The sequence below is a fragment of the Cynocephalus volans genome, chromosome 1 (genome assembly GCF_027409185.1).
Source record: "Cynocephalus volans isolate mCynVol1 chromosome 1, mCynVol1.pri, whole genome shotgun sequence".
Lineage (NCBI taxonomy): Eukaryota > Metazoa > Chordata > Mammalia > Dermoptera > Cynocephalidae > Cynocephalus > Cynocephalus volans.
The window spans coordinates 34,301,431-34,323,612 of record NC_084460.1 but is presented as its reverse complement, the minus strand read 5'-3'; the positions used below and the strand labels follow the sequence as shown (position 1 = coordinate 34,323,612).

The following is a 22,182-nucleotide window of genomic DNA, read 5'->3' as shown; positions in this document are numbered from 1 at the left end:
CAGGGGCTCTTCACTTTACCTCTGGCTACCAGCTGTGTTCTCTATGTATTTGCTTTCTTATCTTCCTTTGGTTTTTAAGGTGGCAGAGTTGTGCTGCGATTAGGAGCACAGATTGGGCATTCATTTGACACAGAGTCAAAATCCCACTTGACCACTTAGGAGCCGTGAGACCTGAGAGTCTCTGAACCTCTCTGCACATCAGTTTCCTCTTCTGTAAAATGGGTGTAGTATCCCTGCCTTATATGATTTCCACAGCACCCAACCCAGTTCAAAATTCAATATGCTAACATTGTTCTTGTCTCCACTGAACAGAGGAATGGGGACTTTGGCTCAGGGTCACGGGTCACCTAGCATTCACTGTCCACTCCTCATAACTTCTCTGGGTGCTTCAGGCAGCCAGCCCAGCATGGCCTTCCCCAGGGAGTGGGCAGAAAGTCAGGTGTGGGAGGCAACAAAGCTGGGGCCCTACACAGATGTGGGCTGGACTTAGACCTTTTCTCTGAGGAGGCTGGTTTGATCAGCCCTCTATGTCAGCCTCCCAGGGTACTAATAGGAGACCCGAAGCACAGAAAAAACAGTGGCAGGCCAGGGGCCACCGCCCTGGTTCTCAGGTGGACAATTGGAGACTGATGCAGGCTGCTTGGCAGAGTCGGGGGTGAAGCCTCTGAGTCTCCGGTCTCATCCCCAGAGAGAAAAACTTACAGAAGATCAGGGTCCCCATCAGAAATAGGCGAGGGTCTTTTAAGCAAGTTTTTTAAGAGCTAGATGGTGATCCTAAGGCAGAGCCTAGCCTGCCTGTGATAGCAGGTGAAGCTATCACATTGGAGGTACACAGGTGACTCAGTCCACCCCAGGCATCTTGGACAAAGAAGGGTGCAGCAAGATCAAGTCCACTCCCCTCAGTGGGTAGGGGTCTGGCCCAGTTCTAGAGTGTGCCCAGGTCAGGACTAGCTCAAAGACCAGTGGAGCTTTGGCCTACAGCTATGCAGAACAGGGACAGGCAGGCAACCACATCCTGAGGCAGCTCTGATTATTCCTATTTTACAGTGGAGGAGGCTGGGACTCAGAGAGGTTGAGTGGTTTGCTCCAAAGTCACACAGCAGGTGAATAGTAGAACTGGGGCTGGAATCCAGTTCAGACGCCTGACTGCTTCTGAATTGCACGTCTCTCCCCCATGCTGCCTGCATGGTCTGTACACAGTTAGCGGCGGTAAAGGGGAGAGAAAGGGGCCAAGGAGGGCCAAGGGAAGGGTGCAGAATCAGGGGAGGTGGGCACGTGGGCACTCCCAGATGAGCAAGAACATGGAGAGTCTAAGGGAGTACCAGAGGCACTGGGAAGCAAATGGACATGGAAGACTCTGGGTGCTCCTTTAAGCAGTATAGACTATGAGCCAAGGGAAACCAACGTACAAAGTAAAACTTCTTCCTCCTTGCTCGAAACCTAGGCAAAGCCTGCCAGCCAGGCTGACTAGCACATAGGAGGTGCACAGAAAATTGTTGGCTGCTGGGACAGAATCTGCTGTGTGTTCACCAAACCCCGTTTCCTTATTCTCCTGGAGACGTGGCTAGAAGATCAGTCCCAGTCTCCCTTGCAAAGGTATGACCACGGTCTGGGTCCTGGTCAGTGGAATGTGGGCAGAAGTGACCCATGCCACTGGCAGGTCTGGCCTTCAGAACCTTCCCCTGCAATAGAGGGGACTCTGAGGGTCCAGAGATGTATTGCCCAATACAGTAACTACAAGCCACATGTGACCCTTGATACTTGAAACACAGAAAACTGAATTGACATGTGGTATGTCAATATACACCAGATTTCAAAGATTTATTAAAAAAAAAAAATAGGATATATGGGCCCAGCCTGTGACTCACTTGGGAGAGTGTGGTGCTAATAACACAACGGCCATGGGATTGGATCCCATATAGGACTCTTAGCAGTGGATCACTCGGCTCGTGCGTCGATGAAGAACGCAGCTAGCTGCGAGAATTAATGTGAATTGCAGGACACATTGATCATTGACACTTCGAATGCGCTTGCAGCCCCAGGTTCCTCCCAGGGCTATGCCTGTCTGAGCGTGGCTAAGAGTTAAAAAAAAACAGGATATAAAAGACCTCATTAATAAGTTTTATATTGATTATACATTGACAAAATATTTTGGATACATTAGGTTAAATAAAATATATTATTAAAATTAATGTGGGGCTGACCCATGGCTCACTCGGGAGAGTGTGGTGCTGATAACACCAAGGCCATGGGTTCGGATCCTATATAGGGATGGCCGGTTCCCTCACTGAGTGAGCATGGTGCTCACAACACCAAGCCAAGGGTTAAGATCCCCTTACCGGTCATCTTTAAAAAAAAAAAAAAATTAATGTTACCTGTTTATTTTTACCTTTTTAAATGTGGCTACTAATGCTTTTAGAAATTACATATGTGGTTTGCATTATTGCATATCTGTTGGTGGGCTCTGATTTAGGGGGCAGAGCCACAAGATGGGAGAGGCCTGCCTGAGTCACTGTGTGGAGGAGAGCTGCCCGAAAAAGCCTTCCAGAGTTGTACAACCATCCTATAAGCAATTTCAGAGCATTTCTTCACTCACAAAAGAAACCTCGTGTGCATTAGTAGTCACTCCCCACTCCCCACTCTCACCTCCAGCCCTAGGTAACCTTGAATACCGTGCTGGACTGTTACGTGAGCAAGAGATAAACTTCAAAAGCTCCTAGCAGTTAGCCTCTTGTGACAGATTAAAGATGGCCACAAATTGTGACTATCAAACTCCCACCATCAGGAGGTGGAATCTTTGTCCCTTCCCCTTAAATCTGGCTGGGCTTTGTGACTGTTCCAAGTCTCAAAAGATTGGGAGCTTTCTGGATCCTAAAACACTTGGTCTTGGAGCCCTGAGCCATCACATAAGAAGTCTGACCCTACCAAGGCCACCATGCTAGAGAGGTCACATGGAGAGGCCCTGGGACTACAAGATGAGAGAGAGAGATTCCAGCCAGCTTCCAAATGCCCCATCCTAAAGAAGGATGACTGTTTCAGTCATCCTAGCTGAGACCCAGACATTACGGAACAGAGGTGAATTTTCCCTGCTGTGCTCCATTGGAACTCCTGACCCATGAGACATGACATAAAATGTTGTTGTTCTAAGCCACTAAGTTTTGGGATTTTTTTTTTATGTGACCATAGAGAACCAGAACAACTTCCTAATAATACAGCTCCCTTCCAATCCTTACTTTCTTCAAATTCCTGGACACCCTCTCTGGGCAGCTTCAGGGATTTGGTAAACAAGCCCATTGCCCTCTCCACGGTTTTGTGGACCTGAATCATACACCCTCCTCCAGGCTCATGGCCCAAAGACAGTATCAGCCACCAGGCCCATTCATTCATTTACCCAGTAAATCAGGTTTGGTCCTTCCCTCTGCCATCCTTTCCTTTCCTTTCCACCAGAAAGTTTTCAAAGACCAGGATTCTCCCCCCCAAAATAGCATTCCTCATTCTTCCAGAATCTGGGGACCCCATAGCCCTTCCAATCAGCAGTGAACTTTTCTTCAGGGCAGTCAGCCCTCTGGAATAACCCCCTGGCTTTATGAGGCCTCAGTGTCCTCCCTTGGACAATCCCTACCAGCTTTTCCAACATTGCAGAGAACTCCAGAGGCATCAAAGAAGCCAGCCTTCTTGCCTGACAACAGAAAGTGCCTGCTATGTACTGAACTGTGCCCTCCCCCAAACTCATATGCTGAAGCTCTAACCCCCAACATGATGGTATTTGGAGGTGGGGACTTTGGGAGATAGGTTTAGATGAGGACATGAGGGTGGGGCCCCGTGATGGGATGTGTGCCCTTATTAAAGACACCAAGAGCTCCCTCTTTCCGCCCCCCACACACCATGTGAGGACACAGTAAGAAGGTGCCAAGCCAGGAAGAGAGCCCACATCAGATACCAACCATTCCAGAACTTTGATCTTGGACATCTAGCCTCCAAAACTGTAAGGAAATAAATTTCTATTGTTTAAGCCACCCAGTCTACGATATTTTGTTATGGAGGCTCAAGCTGACTAAGACAATGCCCCAGTGCCCAGCAGAGGTCCCCAAGCCATGTCCACCAAGAAAGATTGGTGGGCTTAAACCACTGGGAGGATTTGGGCCCCCATCAGCTGTGCCCTGAAAGATACCCGGATCAATACAGTATCCATCACTGAGTGCCTTGAGTCAGAAGCTGTTTATTAGCCAGAGCACACCAAGACCAGAATATACTTGCCAAAAATGGAGCTCTAAGAAATCCACAGAGTTGTGTGGGCTTTAAGAATATATTTTCAGCTGCAGAGACAAAGATGGTGTATTTGACATGTCCCCAAACCTACCTACCGATCTATCTATATAAAATCGAACCCCCTTCCATTAATTAGTGCTTAACCTTAGCTTCTTTTAGTGAAAATCAATTTTACCAATCAAGAACTCCTGGAACAGATGGCTTATCTCAGAGCCAGCAGCTTATTAAATAAGGGATCACATCACCTGTGACAACGTGATTGCCCTGCTTTCATGAAATAAGGAGTACAGTCGGGCTCTCCAGGAGCCAAATGTAAATTTTTTGAGTTAAACAAAATTTCTAAAGCCTGGAATTACTGCCATACAATGTTTTCTAAGCACCTAGTGTCAGAAGATACTTTTGAAAATGTCAGCTGGGTATGACCCTTGACATGGCATCTGTTCCAAGACATGCTGGAAAGAAGGGTTGTCAGACAGAGGAAAGAAGGAGAAATCTCCCAAATCCAGGAGCTTTCCATTCCTATGTCTCAGCCTATACAGATAATGGAAATTCACCACGGACTATAAATGTCTTAGTGCAAATGAGGTCTGATTGCCAGGGGCAGGTGCGCCCTGGGGAAGCCTGATTCTAGATTGTGACTTTATTTGACAGACCTCGTTGGGAATGGGTTTGGAACAGGCCAGCCAGGCGGCTGCACCCAGCACAGATGGGAGCCATGAACACTCGGCTGGTTTCTCAGGTCCCAGCCCAGACATTGCTACGTGCTGTTAAAGGGTTAGTGGGGAGGACTGGGCTTTTGAAGAGGGATAAATGCTCCACGTAGTTCTAACCATGACTGTGGCATAAGGCTTAGAGTGCAGAGTCTGAAGTCAGTCCTTGCTCTGCCTCTTAACCTGGGCAAGTTACCAGACTTTTCTAAGCCTCAGTTTATCGACCTGGAAAATAGGATCACTAATGGTACTTACTTCATAGATTTGCTGGGAGGATGCAATGAGATGCTACATGGAGAGACTTTTAGCACAAGGCCTGGCACTTGAGCATCCAATAAAAACGGGTAGAGAGAATGACGATGGTGATGATGGGGCAGCAGGGGCTCAGATGTGGGTTGTGCAATCTCACCCGTCCCTCAAGGGGCGAGGAGAAGACAGTGCCCTCTCTAAAGGGAAGAAACTCACCCTGCCACATGACACCCACTCTCCACAACCTCAGCCTTGATTTCAGAAATCTTCACCCCTCTAGTTTACAACAGCCCAGATTCCAACTAACTAGTACAGACTCAGACTGAGTTTGTTGCTCATCAGCGAGACCTAAGGAAGTGGCAAAACGGAGGCTACTAGAGCAAAGTAGAATGGTCTCTACCCCAGATCTGGGACTGCCTTCTGTTGTTCCCACTGCATTATCTCCCACGTGTGCCTCCCCTTCCTTCTCCAGTTACTCTCCCATTCCCCAGCAACTCCCTCTCCCCAGCTACTTCCCCATTACCTTACCTGCTCCTTCATTATCCAACTCCCTGTCACGTACCCAGTGATCATTCATAACCCAGCTGCTCAGCCACTCCCCAGCTTCTTCTCTTATCTGGGGTTATCTCCTAATGTAGTACCAGCTTGGTACAATCAAGTGAATCCTGGCTTAGTCAGGGAATATCTGTCTTGGTCATATACATCTGCAGGAAATTGTCTCTTCCTGGACCAAGCAGCTGATGTTTAGTGATGGGATGTCCTGCCTATTATCTTTGAGGGCTTTGGTCAGGCCACAGGGACAAGGAAGGCAGAGCTCACATGGCACATGCCATGGAACACTGCCAGGCAGAGCCAGGAGTCTCAGCCACAATGGGAAGATCCCAATGGGTGGGTAGCGTGACCCTGCTGCCACTCTCCTGGCTTTAGGTGTAATGTTCGTCCCTTCACCAGGGCCCCACCCCTACCCAGCCCTGCAGTTTGGGACGTTTTCTCCAGAAAGCTGGGAGAGCTTCATTATGGATCCGATTAAATCATAAGGAATCTCATCCCAAGCTTGCCAGAAAACATGTTATTTTCAGCGTCCGTGGGCAGCAAATGGAGAAGAAAGTCATGAGCCGGAAGGAATGACTATGTAGAAACTGAGCCCATTCAGGGAAAGGTTGGCCACCATGTCGCCTTGACAAAGTGTTAGGTGCCAAGTAACTTGGGAGAAGTTTTATGAAATATTCTAGGGTTTGTTTTTAATAACAAGGGAACAGATTACATTAACTCCAAAAGGTTAGAGAAAGCAATTTACAGAAGTTAATTAGAGTTCCTCTAAAGAGCTTTTGTAATTAAGATGGGTTGTAGACATTGGAATGACTCAAGCCAACCAAAACAGATATTCACGGCTGCCTTAAGAGGTGAGACAAGGGAACCAGGAAATCCTGGAAACTGTGGGGTCTATGGTCTCATCAGAAGTTCTTGAGGAGGTAGGTCCTTTTGTTTCAGGGACTGTGAAAGGGCTCCCTGATACAAGCAGGCTATAAGTCATACATGATCCACACATGGGCTGGCCAAAGCCTTCCTCTTCCCACTGCCTACAATGAGAATTTCTGCAAAAAGGTGCCAAATCTTTCATACTGTTATGTAAATGACTACACTAAGAATATTCGGGTAGTTATGGCAATTGGAATGAGCAGAAGAAGGATTAGAAAGAAGAAAGAGACGTTAACCTTGCCTCTGGTCTACTGTAACTGAGGCTAGTGGCAGATGATAGTAATAGTAACATTGACTATCTTCACTGTCCATCCTTTATGTCTATGAATCTTCCAAGCTTCCCCCTACCCCAAACACACACATTATTCTCTTCACATTGCAGATAAAGAATCTGAATCCAAAAGACATTAAGTAACTTAACCAAGGTCACAAAATAAAGATGAAAACTTAGTTTTGTCTGACTCCATGTTCGTAACCTCTGAGGTCTACTGTCTCTCTGCAAAGCTTCCCAACCCTTCCACTGAGAGCCTCTTTATATTCGGTTTCCCCTACATCATCCACATTTTGGAAGATCTTATTACCGAGCACACTGCATTTGTGAACTAATAATTTGTTCCATCTGGCTGATGATTACTTTTCTATTCCTGTTTCTGTTTCAACATTGATCCAGACTTTAACCCCAATTGTTGAGGGTTCAACATAATATTATGAAATCACATAAATCATTTTCATGGCTATGCAGCTAATAAGCAATAAAATTAAACAGGCATAAGCACCATTCCCCAGCAATGAATTCTGACTGCCACACAGATTTAGAGTCAATGTCAGTCTTTTACTTGACATGCTCAATCCAGGACTGGGATTCTCAGAGAAAGGGGTCGGGTAACAGTGTTTTGTCCACGCAATACATCTCAGACATTCCAGGGACATCAACAGCCAATCACAGTGTTTGATCAACATGGCATGTCCAGGATTATCACATTGGGTTGCTGAAATTCTAGTCTAAAACAAAACAAAGCCTAGAATGTGTGGTAGATCGTAGCAATAATGGCCCGCAAGGAATCATGCCTTTCAGCACCCATGCAATTGTGTAGACTCCTCCCATACTGACCTGCAGCTGGGCCACGTGACTCACTTTGGCCAATAAGACATCAGCAAACATAATGCAGTTGAAGGCGTAATAAATGCTTATGCATTGGAGCTTACCTTCTTGGACCTCTGAGACCACCATGCTGGATGAAGAACCAAACAGAGAGAAAGGCTGAGTCATACCTGCTGAGCCCAGACACTGGCTGACCCAGCAGCTAACTGCAGCTTCATGAGTGAGCCCAGGCAAGACCAATAGAAGAACTGCCCAGTCAAGCCAAAGAGTTACTGAGAAATAAAAAGTTTTTGTTTTAAGCCACTAAGTGTTTCAGGGGGTGGGGGGGGGTGTATTATACAACAGTAGGCAACTGACACAGCAGAGCTCTTGACACTGACCCACCTGGATGACTGCCATTACTATCTTTGTAGGGCCCAAGGAATTTGGGGTCCTCAAGCCAAAAAGCCTGTATCCCAGAGTTTCTCTTGAAGGACTGGAAATCCCGACTCCTCCTTCAGGATTTGGGTTTCATTTAGCTCTTCCTGTATAAATAACAAAGGTGCCATCTCCCTCCCTGCTACGCAGTGGGTTTCATGTATCTTCCATCTCAGTCTTCACCTCTGTTCCGGATGCAACTTCCTCAGCCTAACATGGTAGACTGGTAGACAGAGGACAGGGCAGTGGGGCCAGCTCTGTTTGTTGGCACACACATGGGATGGATGTGCTTAACAATGCAATACTCTGTGACTCTGGAACATTCTTCTGTCTTTCAAATCCTAGCCTTCCTCCACATGGTTGTCTGGTGATTTGGTTTTGGTGACTGTCGAGAGAAGGGCTTAGGGTTCATGCATTTAAAGAGCTCTGAGTGTCATTGACAGAAATACTGATCATTTTCCCACTCCATTAGAAAGGAAACCATGGTCCCCTGAAGCAAAGCAAGAATAAATCATGCCAGAAATACCTCATCTATCTCCTCAATGGGCTCATTAGACTGAGAAACTTCAAAGATAGGAACTGTCTGGACTCCAACAAGCATTCAACAAGCCTCTCATATATACCCTTACTAGTACCCTAGGGAAATGTTGGTTGAGTGTCATGCTGGTTTGAGTTTGCGGAGGTTCCGAGAGAGTTTCAGTTAGCTGAATCCTCCCCAATCCCCCTAGAATGGCACCATCTTGGTGACTGACCACAGTTGACCAGCCTACCAAAACTGGTTTCTTCTCCCAAAAGTGTTCTCATACTATCCAAGCTTATCAGGCTGCTGTATAAAACCACAGTGCCACTATTATAGGAAAATGAGAATTTCCTTGCATGCCAAAAATTCATTTAAGCATGGTCCACTCATTCAGTGTTCGTAGGCAGACCTGGCTGGGATGCCAAATTATAATCAGAAGTTTGCAAGGAGGTACATAATCCTCATGCTTAATGGCATTACAGTAAAATGGGCCGAAGTCTCCTTTTTCCACAATCAGACCGTCCTCAGCAACAAGATGGCAGTCTTCAAAGATGTCAGTCACAGTGTCCTATCCCCGGAACAGTATTTTAATAGCATTGCTCATAAAAGATCTCCTAGCCTCCTTTTTCTAGGCATGTGTTCTTGACAAGGCCCTCTTTATAATAACACCATCCATTGTTAAGTGTTTTAATACTGTGCTCTCTTCTAAGTGACTCTGCTAGACTCTGACTTTCAAGATGGCCTGGTCCAGTCTGGCTTGTTCACTACTGAACCACTAGTGTAGGCCTGACAATGCCCAGACTGTGTTCCTTGAATGTCTGTGCACAAATCTCTCCTCCAAACCATCCCATGTTTTGCTGTAATTTAACCTTCAGAGAGAAATCATCTTCCAAGTTTTTGTAGGAAAGGAAGGCTCTTTTTTTATAGAGACTCTTTCTATTGTTGCCACATACCGACTACAAATAACAGTATAGTTAAGTCCATTTCAGTTGCACAACTATTCCCAGTTGGTAATGACTGACTTTGATGCATTAATCTGGAAGGGGTTTCTAGGAGTGTGCCCCCCGGCTCTGTCTTTGGCCATGACCTGTTCAACATTTTTATCAGGAATTTAGATAACGTCTAGGACTGCGTTTCTGATGCAGTAGCCTCTAGCCTAGTCACAGTTAACTACTCAAATTATTTTAAATTAAATAAAATCAGAAGTTCAGTTCCTCAGTCATCTTAGCCACATTTTAAGTGCTCAAGAGCCACACATGGCTAGCAGCTACCACATTAGATGGCACATTTCCATCATCGGAAAAAGTTCTGTTAGACAACTGTGGTCTAGAAGGCAAATGCTTGCTGCATTTATGAATGACATGGAGTAAAAATTGCTGATGAATATTTCATTTGAGGTGAACATATTTAATTATGGGTTGGTCAGCATCCATTTTCCCTCCTTCTGGAAACAGCATCCCAATTTTCCTTGGAGTAGGTACAGCATATCTCCAAATGTCAGTCCATGTGTTTTGGGAAGAGCTGACTCCAAGAATGGGAATATGGCTCAGATCAGATCAATCATAGCATTGCTTCCCTGACCTAGCCACTGTGATTGACTGAGAGATAGGTATATAGCCAATCTTAGCGAAGAAGATTTAATTCTGTGACTTATTGAACCTGGGAGACTGCTGGGAAGAGAAATTATTCCTATTAGGGTTGCTAAAAGGTTAGAATATATATTTAAAGCTGCTGTCAGTCATCTACTCGGAGATGTCTGATAGTCCCCTGAATCCACATATGCCTGAAACTTTGATATCCTTGAATTTTTCAGCTACATAAATTCTGTTTTGCTTAAGTTAGTTTGCATTTCTTTCACTGGTGACACAAAATTCCTAATTTATTGTTTAAGGACTCAAAATTATCTGGGCAGGTGGATAATGGCCTCAATACTCAACAAGATAAATTTAGAGGCTTGACTTCAATGTTAAAAATCAACTGTGTGTCCAAGAAGGCTTCTGGGGCACAGATAATGGTCTGTTTCTTGATCTGAGTAATCGCTGGTTATATGAATTGTGTTCAGCATGTGAAAATGCAACCAGTTTTTCCCTTTTCTGTATGAAGAATATACTTCGACAATATTTTTTTAAAAAAATCAAGATGGAAAAGATGTAGCTTCACTAATGGGAAACTGACTTAGGGGTTTTATTTTCTCGTAAGCTCAATGTGAGTCAACAGTAGCTATGCAAAAAGCTGGTGGAAAATTGGGCCATACTAATAGACAAACTCAACCAGAATGAGGAAGATAACAGTTTCATTCACTCTAGCGTGAGCCTGATCAGACTTTGAGAAGGACACAGACAAAGTAGAGCATGTTCACAAATCTCAAAGCCACATGTCATAAAAGAATGATAAAAGGAGTAGAAATAATTAGCCCAGAGAGAAGAGATGAGAGGATAGGATATGCATAGGACTAGAACTCTCAGACTCACTGAAATATCAGAATGATCAGACAACTTTATCATCTGCAAATAATGTTCTCTCCTACACAGAAAACCCCAAGAGAACTTACTGAAAAACTGAGACTAAGGTGGATTCAGTAAAGGGGCTTGATATAACATTAATATACAAAAAACAAAAGCCCTCCTTTCAAGAAATAAATAGGACTTATATGGGGGAAAAAACCCTACAGCTTTCCTAAAGGACATGAAATAATACTGGCCCAATAGAGACAGGTACCATTTGCCTACTTAGAAAACTTCACCATGATGAAGTTATCAGTTTGATCCAAACTAATTTACTGGTTTTTATATTACCAATCAATTTTGTAGGAATCTATTTTTGAGATTTGGAGGGAAAACAAGACCAAATACCTCTAAATATTATGTGAACAGCTGAAAATAACCAGGAACATTTTGAAAAAGAAGAGCAATATGAAAAAGGACCTGTTCCATCAATCTATGAAGTCACAATACAAAGCTATGAGGATCAAAGCAGTCTGTAATTGGCACAAAAACAGATTGTTGGAGCAGAATAAACAACTTGGGAAGTTATTCTAGAGTATGAGGTGGCATCACAAACTCGCAGGGAAGGGAAGGATGCAGGGACAATTGAGAACTCTCTGGAAATAAAATATAGACAGATTTTCATTTACTACTTTATATTAAAATAAATTCCAGAAAAATTACATATTTAATTTATTCAAATTAGACCACAAAAACCTAGAAGAAAGTATAGATTAATAATATGTATCGCTAGATAAGGAAACACTTTAGAGCAAGAGTTAAAACATTTTTTTGTAAAGGACCAGAGAGTAAATATTTTCATCTCTGTAAACCAAATGGTCTCTGTTGCAACAACTCAACTCTGCCATTGTAGTATGAAAGTAGCCATAGCCAATATGTAAATGAGTGGGCAACTTTATTTACAAAAACAGATGGTGGGAAGGTTTAGCCTTCAGGCCATAGTTTTCTGACCTCTGCTTTAGAGGGATAAGAGCAAAGAATAAAGTAATGGGAGGTAGGGGAATGGAAAGCAAATATCCTTAGGTTTGACTATGTAAAAATTAAGAACTCCAAGGCATTAACAAAAACCTACTATAAACAAAACATTAATGCAAACTCAAACACATACACACTGAGGAAGTATATGAACCATACATGACAACAAAGGTTTGACATCTCTCCTTCCATTGTCCTCTCCCTTTCTCTCCTTCTCCTTCTCTCTCCTTTCACACACACAATCATTGAAATCAATAAGGAAAAGAAATACACTAGTAGAAAAAAATAGTCAAATAAGAGAAAGAGAGATGAATGACCAGGAAGCTTATCAATAGCTATTTAACCTTAAACATCTCACCTTTATGCAAATTAAGACAAAGGGAATATTTTCCATAAATCAAATAGATCAGCAAAGGTGTATTTTTAGTGCCATTGTTCGGTGTTACTATAGAAGGCAGCAGTGAGGCAGGCCTGGTACACACTGCTTCTACAACCTTCTAGTGACCAAATAAGTAGTTTATATCAAAACCCTGTAGATGTTTATATCCACAAATCCAATGAACTTCTAGGAATCTACCCTAAGTAAATAATCAAAGCTGTAGACAAATACTTTTATGCATTGATACTGAATCATTTATAGCAGCAAAAACTGGAAGCAACCTCAAAATAAAATAGTAAAGGAGTGGTTGGATAACTTATGGTGCTTATGGTGCATCCAGACAGGGTATAGGAGGTTGTCATAAAAAACGTTTTTTCCAAAGACTGTATAAAGACGAGATACAATATTCAACTTCTCAACAGCATTTGACTTAGCCGACAGTCCTTCCTTCTAGAAATGCCTCCCACCCTAGACCTCTGAGACACTACACCATCCTAGTTTTCTTTCTACCTCCCTACCAGATGATTCTCCGTCTCCTCTGTTTTCTTCTTCTTGGCTCCACATGTAGCTATGGAGGTGATCCAGGACCTTCTCTTGGAGTGCCTTCTTTGCTCTATTTATCCTTGCTTCCTAGATGATCTCATATAGTCCCTTGGCTTTGAAAAGATTGCATTGGTATGCTAACTCCCAAAGTTTTATATCCATCCCTGATATATCCCTGTGCTCCAGACTCACCTATTCACACGCATCCTGAAGATCTCCACTTGGATGTCAAAGGGGCATGTCAACTTGGACAGTCCTACACAACACTTGATTCTCTCCAAATCCCTACTTCTGTCCTACTCCAGTCTTCCCAGTCCCGAAATATGGCATGATCATCCACCTAGGTGCTCAAGCCAAAAACCCAGGAGTCATGACTGAGGCCTTCCTTTCATCACCTGACATACAAGCCCAGTTGGCTCCACCCCTTCATTCTGCATCTCCATGGCTACCACCACAGATGCCCACCTAGGCTACTGTGATGGCTTCTTACGAGGCCTCCCTGCTTCCACTCATGCCCCCATCAGGACAGACTCAGCAGCCAGGAAAATCCATATCTAATTGAAAATCCATATCTCATTATACGAATCTCCCTTCAAAACCACCAGTGGCTTTTCAGCTCAATCAAATGAAATATGTACCTACCCCAGTAAGTAGTAGTGAGAGTGGGTTTGTTATAAAAGCAAGTTCTACCCCCTCTTGTTCTCTCACTCATGTTCTCTAGCCTTTCTGCTTTCTGCCAAGAGATGATGCAGCAATAGGGCCCCCACCAGAAGCTGGCACCTTGATATTGGACAGCCCAGCCTCCAGAATCATGAGCCAAATAAATTTCTATTGTTTATAAGTTCCCCAGTCTCAGGTATTCTGTCATAGCAGCACAAAACGGACTAAGACACTATACTAGCAATCACTGTATTCTTCACTGTTTTATATTCACAGTATAAAAAAAAGTTTCCCTTAAAAATGTCCTTAATGAAGCAGTAAAATGTATTAATTGTATTAAATCTCAATCCTTGAGTGCATGTCCTTTTAATATTCTGTGTGACAAAAATGGGGCGTGCACAGCAAGTATGAACATTGTCTCAACCTGCATTACTTGAACTTTGTTTAAGTTGTGTGCTAAAGCTAGCCCCTTCTCTCATGGAACACCATTTTTTTCTTAAAGAATGACTAGTAAACAATAGTTATTCAGACTCGAGTTTTTAGCAGATATTTTTCCAAACATGAGCAAAAGGATCCTCTCACAACTGACAGCATTTGCTGCCAGTGATAGTGTGAAAGTCGGTTATACAAACTGGGTCATTCTTGTCATACCCAAACTAAAATTGGAGTCAAGGGGTCACGAGGAAAAAGCACTTGGGGCACACAGCACCTGCTCCAAGAAGAACTTTCTATAAACCCCGCTGCTGAAACAGCCTGCTGCCACCCAAAGACTAGTTTTACCTAGCAGCTGCTGAAACAACTAGCCATGATTCTAAGACTAATTTTTACTTACTGCTGGCACTCACTAATCAAGGTCTGCCAACTACCAAAAACTTTGCTAGTGCCCATGGGACCACATATTTCAAAACAGTAACATTCTCTCATAAAACTAAGCCACATATTTCAAAACAATACGTAACATTCTCTAATAAAACTCCCAGATTTTTCTTTGTTCTTCGGACATACTGAGGACCACCCTTGTCTGTGTGCCTGTCCCAGACTGCAATCCTGTTTTCCCAAATTAAAACATTTTCTAAGAGATTCATCTCTATATCTTTATTTGACTTTAACAATAGCATTTGAACTTTTAAGGAAAAATTATAATTTTGGAAAACTTATACAGCCATAACAAGCTTATAGTTTCCCAGTACTTACAGGATTTTCTGGCGAGATTGGTGTTGAAACTACAAATTTTTTTATATTGTATAATGAAATTTGTCAACATTTGGAAGATCTGCACATCTCAATGAACAAATATTTTTTCCAACAGGCCAATACATGTTAAAAAAGTACTCATGGATAAAAGAGCCATTCAAAATGCAAGACAGACAAATGTATTATAATGTAACAGGGTAAAAAAAAAAGTAAAAAATTGATAAGGTTTCAGATTTCACATTGCAACTAACCTTTAAGAAACTACCACTTGTTGAGGTGAGATGTAGTATCAATGAACATCCACAATTATCTGAAAAAGCAATTAAAAATTTTTCTCCCTTTTCCAACTATCTGTGTGATGTAAGATTCTCTTTATTTGCTTCAACCAAAATAACATCTCACAGCAGATTAAATGTAGAAGCAGATAGGAGAATTCAGCTATCTTCTATTATATCAGAACTTTAAAAGATTTGCAAGTTATAAAACAAGGATACTCGCCTCAGCATTTTGTTGTTGTTTTGAAAAAAAATCTCATTGTACTTCATAAAAATACTTATGAAAATGTGGTGGTCTTAAAGCATGTCCACAAATTCTTCTCCCTTCATGAGATGGAGCATAATTCCCCTCCCCTTGAGAGTGGGCTGAACTTAGTGAGTTGTTTTTAATGAATAGGAAGTGATGGGATGTGATTTCCGAGGCCAGGTCATAAAAGCATTGTGGCTTCCTCTGTCTCTTGATCACTCACTTCCAAAGAAGCCACCTGCCATGCTGAGAGGGCACTCAACCAGCCCTGCAGAGGGGCCCACGTGGCAAGGAACTGGGGCCTTCTGCCAAGAGCCATGTGAGTGAGCCATCCTGGAAGCAGATCCTCCAGCCCCAGTTAAACCTTGAGGTGAAAACAACATTATCAGAGATCCTGAGCTAGAACCTCCAAGCTAAGCTGTTCTTGGATTCCTGAACCACAGACATTGTGTGAGACAGTAAATTATTCATTGATCAAAGCTGCTAAATTTTGAGTTCATCTGCTATGTAGCAATAGATAAGTACAATAGAGAATGGGTTTCTTGATCTGATTTAATGAATGAATAAAGAAATATTTATTTTAATCCCTTGGTTTTAATTTCTAATACAGTAAATATGGATAGAACCCAGTTGAACAAAAGTTCTTAGAGGTTCTCGGTTTTTAAGAATATAAAGGGGCTCTGAGACCAAAATGTTTGAGGGCCACTGCCCTAAACCCTTTGAAAATTCCCCCTTTATTAAACTTTCCCCAAAATATGCCACATGAGAGCACTATTCGTTTCTTACCAGGACCCTGACTGCCATAATACCAAAATATTATCAATGGTTGTTGCTGTTCAGCAGGAGTATAAGTGATTTTATCTTCTTAAGGTTTCTTTTTTTCTGTCCTTTTAAAATTTTCTGTAACAAGGATGTATTATTTTCATAATCACAAGAAAGAAACTTCCCTTTTCAGTATCACTAAAAGTGAAAGTCAAAACTGTTTCCTTTAGATGAACCAATGGTGGAAGCGGTGCCCTGCAGAGCCAGGTGTCCGCCAACGCACCAGGGAGCTGGGGAGAGGTTTGCAGGCGGGTGAGTGGACGAGGTTCCAGCACCCCCCAGCCTACCTGAGTGAGAATAGCTCTTTTGTCTGTTTTACATATTGGGTTTCTGCCTAATATTTTATTTGAAGAAAAATTTCCACTGCTTAAAAAAAAAAGTTTGAAAACATTTACCATGAGAATAATAGTCGAAGAGTTAAATTTAGAGTGCAGAAGAATCACTCAAACATTTTTTTTTTGAATGAGAACAGAGTTTCCATAAAGAAAACCCTACACATTCTGAGAGAAAAGCAGAAACCCCAACAACTTAACATGTATTTTGTGGTTTCAAGGGAGACTGGGCTATCGTGGCCTGGAAAAAAGTTAGAGCTGGAGATAAAAGGCTTATCTAGGGGTCCCCAAAACAAAGAGCCCAAGAGACCAGCAGAAACACTAGGATCCACAAGGCCAAAAGAAACACTGAGCAAAACCACAAGTGAGTGTTTCTCCTGTTTTCTAGGGAAAACCAAAAGCAGGAGGTGCCAGGACTGCCTGGCATTAAAAGCATGGGATTCAGAGACAACTGAGTTGGGTTTGAGTCCTGGATTTGACACTTAAAACCTGTGGGACCATGGCAAGTGACATAGCCTCTCTGAGTTTCAAATTCCTCATCTGTAAATAGGGTTTGAGAATGTAACACCATACGCCATTTTGGAAAACAGTTGAGCAGTTTCTTAAAAAGTTAAACATAAATTTACCATATGACCTAGAAATTCCTTTCTTAGGTAACTACCCAAGAGAAATAAAAACATATGTCCACACAAAGACTTGCACACAAATATTCTTAGCAGCATTATTCTTCATAAGCAAAAATGGAAACAATCTAAATGTTCATCAACCGGTGAATGGATAAACAGAATGTTGTATATCTATATACAAAATGTTGAAATACTATAGGGTGATAAAAAGAAATGGAGCACTAATGTATGCTACAACCTGAACGAAGCTTGAAACATTACTCTAAATGAAAGAAGATAAAAGATCATTGGAATTGTATGATTCCATGTAAATGAAATGTCCAGAATAGCAAATATATAGAGGCAGAAAGTAGATTAGTGATTGCCTGGGGCCGAGGGCCAGGGGAGGGGACTGGAAGTGACTACAAATGGGTAAGAGGCTTCTTTTTGGGGTGATGGGAATGTTTTAAAACTGAATTGTAGGGATGGATGTATAACTCTGTAGAGAAAATCATTGAACTATACACTTAAAATGCCCAAATTTTATGATACGTTAATTATACTCTAAGCTGTTTTTAAAAAATGAGGTTTGACGCTAAACCTCAGTATGTGCTGCTGTGAGGATTAACTGAGATAACACATGAAAAGCAGACTGACTGGTAAAAGGTAAGCACCTGATAAATAGTAATGGTGACAGTGAGAATATATAATAAAAATAGATTATATAAATGTAGAATAACAGCAATTTTTATCACTTATATAGTTCTTACAATAAACTTCAACTTTGACCAACTCTATTTAGCCATCTGATAACTTTATGAGGCAGGTGTATTATTATCATCCTCATTTTTACAGATGGGGAAACTGAGGTATCAAAAAATTAAGTAACTTTCCTAAGATTGCACAGCTGCTAAACGTTACAACTGGGATTTGAATCCTGGAGGACGAACTTCAGAGTCTGTTCTCCCAGCAAGAGCACTACACAGCCCCTCAGTGTAAACGTCAGCTATGTACTGAGTTACTGCTCTAACTAGGGATGGGGGTGAGGGTGCAGAAAAGGCTCATGGATAGCTCCCCAGGGGAGGTCACACAAGGACCCAAACCTGAAGGGTTTTAGGGGTTAGGGAAAGGGTGTTTCAGACAGAGGGAACCGCACATGCAAAGGTGGGGAGGCAAGAGAACACAGGCCATATGGGAGGATCCAGGAGGAGCTGGAACTGGCTGCAGCAGGGGGTACTGCACTGGGAGCTGTGACAGTGGACTCAGGCAGGTCCCAGGTCAAGGACATTAGCCTAACAGCAATGCAGGGCCAGAGGAGGAAATTTAATGAGTTCCCAGCGCTGCCTTTCTCTGGGAAAAACTCACATTCCCCAGGCGGGTGGACGAGGTTGATTCGGGGGCTGCTGTGAGCTCAGGGAAGTGGGGGAGCTACCTCCCCATGCTCCCATCCCACCCAAGCGGCCTCCTGAACACCAGCTCCACCAGCAAGCAGAAGCTGTCCCCAGCCAGCTGGGAGCCATGGGCTCTGTTGTGCTGCCAGGAGGCTGAGCACAGCCCAGAGACATCAAGGGCTGACTGATTGACTGATGGCAGCCTCACACCCCCCCAAACCCTTTGTACCCCAGGAGCACCTCTCACTCCACCCCCATGGCGTGCCACAGAGCATAGCACTCTGGTCCCTCCACCCTCATCTGGCTGTACCCAGGGCTAGGGCGACCAGCCCACAAGGTCTAGCACTTTTCTCATTCACATTTAATATCCTCTGATCCAGCTCTTCCACTTGTCCACATCTGTCCCAGGTAAACATTTGCACATGTGCACAAAACATTCACTGTGGCAAAAGCAAAATTACTGGAACAACCTGCATGCTCACCAATAAGGAACGGATTCAAAAATGCTAGTGAATCATACTACGAAATACTCCTACTATCCAGCAGTTGAAAAGAACGACGCAGATCTATGATACTGTACGTACTCTGGCATGATGACATCTCCAAGCTATGTTGTTGAGTGAAAAAAAAAACAAAAGTTGCAGAACAATGTATCTAGGATGTTATCACTTATGTAAAAAATAAAAACAAAACCAAGTCTATCTCTGTATTTCTCCAAGTCCACAAATACATAGGTAAATGCGAAAAATGCCTGGAAGGAACCACATCAAATAACAGCAGTAGTGATCATGGAAGGAAGGGTGGAAGGGAGGAAGGAAGGGAGGGATTTTCTACTTCGTACACTTCTGTGTTGTTTGATTTTTACAAGAAGAATGTGTCTGTGCATATTTGGGTTCTTAAAAACATTAAAGTTGGTTAAAAAAAAAAAAAACGCAAAGAAAAAGTGTGTTAAAATTATCACCGTGCTGGTACAGGGCTTGGGGTAACTTTTCAAAGACCTGTCACATCCAGGATCTTGTCTAATTCTTGCCACACCCTCCAGAGGGCAAGTGTCCAAAATCGCATTTTACAGATTAAAGAAGTGGAGCCATAGAGATGAAACAAGCTGCTCAAAGTCACAGGCAGGGCTGAGGGGCACTGGTCCTTGGTGTCCAAGCCCAGTGCTCTTTCTAGCCAGTAGTACACAGGACAGGCAACGAAGGTGCAGGGCCCGGGCAGGGGCTGGGGGGGCGTATGCTCTGAAGCAGCACAGTCAGCTCAGAGCGTCTAGAAAGCCCCTCGGCGGGGGGAGATTGGGCTTTGTCAGGGAAGAAGGGAGTAAATGAGTGGGGGAAACGAGCTGATGAACCGCGCCCCCGACACCTGTGAGACATCATGATGAGCCGCCCACTGAGTGGGAAGGGGCTGCCACGTCACTCGCAAACCACACGTGGGAAGGAGCCTCCCAGGGCCATGTCCCCGAGCCTGAGCGTGCAGCCTCTCTCCTGCGGCTGTGCACCCAGACTCTCAGCTGAGCCATTTCCAGCTGAGTGGTGCCCGGAATGTCTCTCTGCTCATTTCCCAGAGTCTTCTGTAACCAGGGTGGAAATGGAATTATGCTTGTCAGAGAGTTCTAGAACCTGAAGAGCCACAATGAAACCCAACACCTTCTTATGCCCTGAGTGCTGCCACCCCTCAGTTCTTTCACTGACTGCTTTTAGCACCACGTGTCTGGAGCATGTGCTGAGGGACCCAGCAAACACAGCAGTGCCTCTCCAGGGGCAGCTAAAAAGGCTTATGCACAGGATGGACCAGAGGCTGCAGAGGTAACAAAGGTCACATGCACAAGCTACACAAATGAGCAGGCACGGCCCCCTCAGAACATGCCCAAAGAAGAGGCTCAACTCAGGGATCTGCCATTCATTCTCACAGCGGGGAGCAAATGTACAAAGCCATGAGGGCAGTGACCAGAGCTTGGACCCTGCGGGTTCCAGTTCCACTCCACCACCACAGTCAAGGTTCTGAACCTCTCTGAGCTTGTTTGCCCATCTGCAAAAGGGTATTATTATATACGGTTCTTAAATATTGTGACATCTGGATCATGGGACACATAATAATAGTATAATTAAATAAAGTATAACAATACAGGGTATCCATAAAATCTGACAGCATAGATTGTATGAGTGTGTGTACATGTTTACATTTATTTATTCATTCTCTTTTTATAGAGTAAAAATGTCCTAGACGGTATTGCATATATTTGCCTATGTTTCAAGACTTTATGGACAGCTTGTGATGCTATAAATATAATAAAATAAAACATATTAAAAACATAATAAAACATATTAATAACCACTTAGTATGAGGGAACACGTCCAAGAACTTCACAGGTGTTATCTAATTTAATGTTCACAGGAAGCCCTTGAGGTGACACTACTGCTAGTCTCATTTTACAGAGGTAGAAACTAAATACAGGGAGCAAAGTGACTTGTCTATGCCAGGGTCACACAGGGAACTGACAAAGTCCCTATGAACCTGGGGAGTCTAACTTCAGAGTCTATGCCCTTAACCACTGCTCCACGCCGTTTTTGCCTGCAGTGAAGGCTAAACAAAATGGAACAGCACCCAGGCAGCACCAGGCATGGGGTCTGGCATAGAGGAGGGGCTTATGAATGCAAGATCCTATGAGTACTGAGCTCTTGTAGGGGAGAAATAGATTCAATGTGTCCACTGCTACATGCAGAATACTAACGCACAAGAAGCTGTCAGTAAATATTTTGTGCGAGGGAAGGGAAATTATTATGGTATTCATTAGCCAAAGGCTGGAATCCTTGTTACCAAAAGAAAAAAAAAAGTGTGAGATAAATTCAAAGCTTTTCCTAGGAATATCCACTTCCTAAGAAGTCTGGAGCTGCCTGAACTTGGGAGAGGGTCTGCAAACCCACCTCACCCACACTCTTGCAAAGAACCTGGAATCCAAACCCTGGCGCTGAGGCCATGCAGCGGACAAGGCACAGGAGGGGCCTACCTTCCTCAGCGTCATTCCTCAGGGAGGCCTCCAGCAGGGCCACGCTGGCCTCGAAGGACACCTTCTTGCGGCGGCCTCCGGCGCTGCGCTTCCGTTCCCGCTCATGCTTGCGCTTGCGGTGCTGCAAGTCCTGCTCGTACTGCGCCCACTTCTTCAGCTGCTGGGCCCGGCGCTTCTGGGCCGCCCGCAGCCGCTCCAGCGTGGGCACCTTCTCCAGCAGCTGCAGCTCCGTCAGCAAGTCCACGTGGCTGGCCATGGCCACCGCGCCGTCCCACGCCCTGGCTCGGGGCTAGCAGGGGGCGCGGGGGGCCAGGAGAGCGCGGGGGCTCCTGTGGGGCTGAGGCCTCATGGTGGGGCCTGTGGTGGGGAGAGAGACACAGATACACACATTTGTCAGGGTCCAAAACTCACACCTGATGATGTCACCTCACTGCCCCTTGTCCAAAACCCTTTCCATTGCTCCTCCGACAAAAGTGCAAATCCTTACCGTGGCCCGTGAATA

The 22,182-nt window shown here is 43.9% G+C and overlaps 1 protein-coding gene and 1 non-coding gene across 3 annotated transcripts in view; one reads left to right on the top strand and one right to left on the bottom strand.

Moving 5' to 3' along the window:
* The window catches only part of PPP1R16B (protein phosphatase 1 regulatory subunit 16B), a 68,711-nt gene extending 46,775 nt beyond the window's left edge, over window positions 1-21,936 (bottom strand). For both annotated transcript variants that reach the window (XM_063074802.1, XM_063074811.1), the window contains exon 1: window positions 21,681-21,936. In XM_063074802.1, coding sequence (XP_062930872.1) covers window positions 21,681-21,936 — 256 coding nt within the window. The remainder of the gene's footprint in view (window positions 1-21,680) is intronic.
* LOC134366034 (5.8S ribosomal RNA) lies at window positions 1,923-2,075 on the top strand. Its single transcript, XR_010022235.1, has one exon. It is a non-coding gene; the product is annotated as a 5.8S ribosomal RNA (ribosomal RNA).
* Window positions 21,937-22,182: the final 246 nt, after the last annotated feature.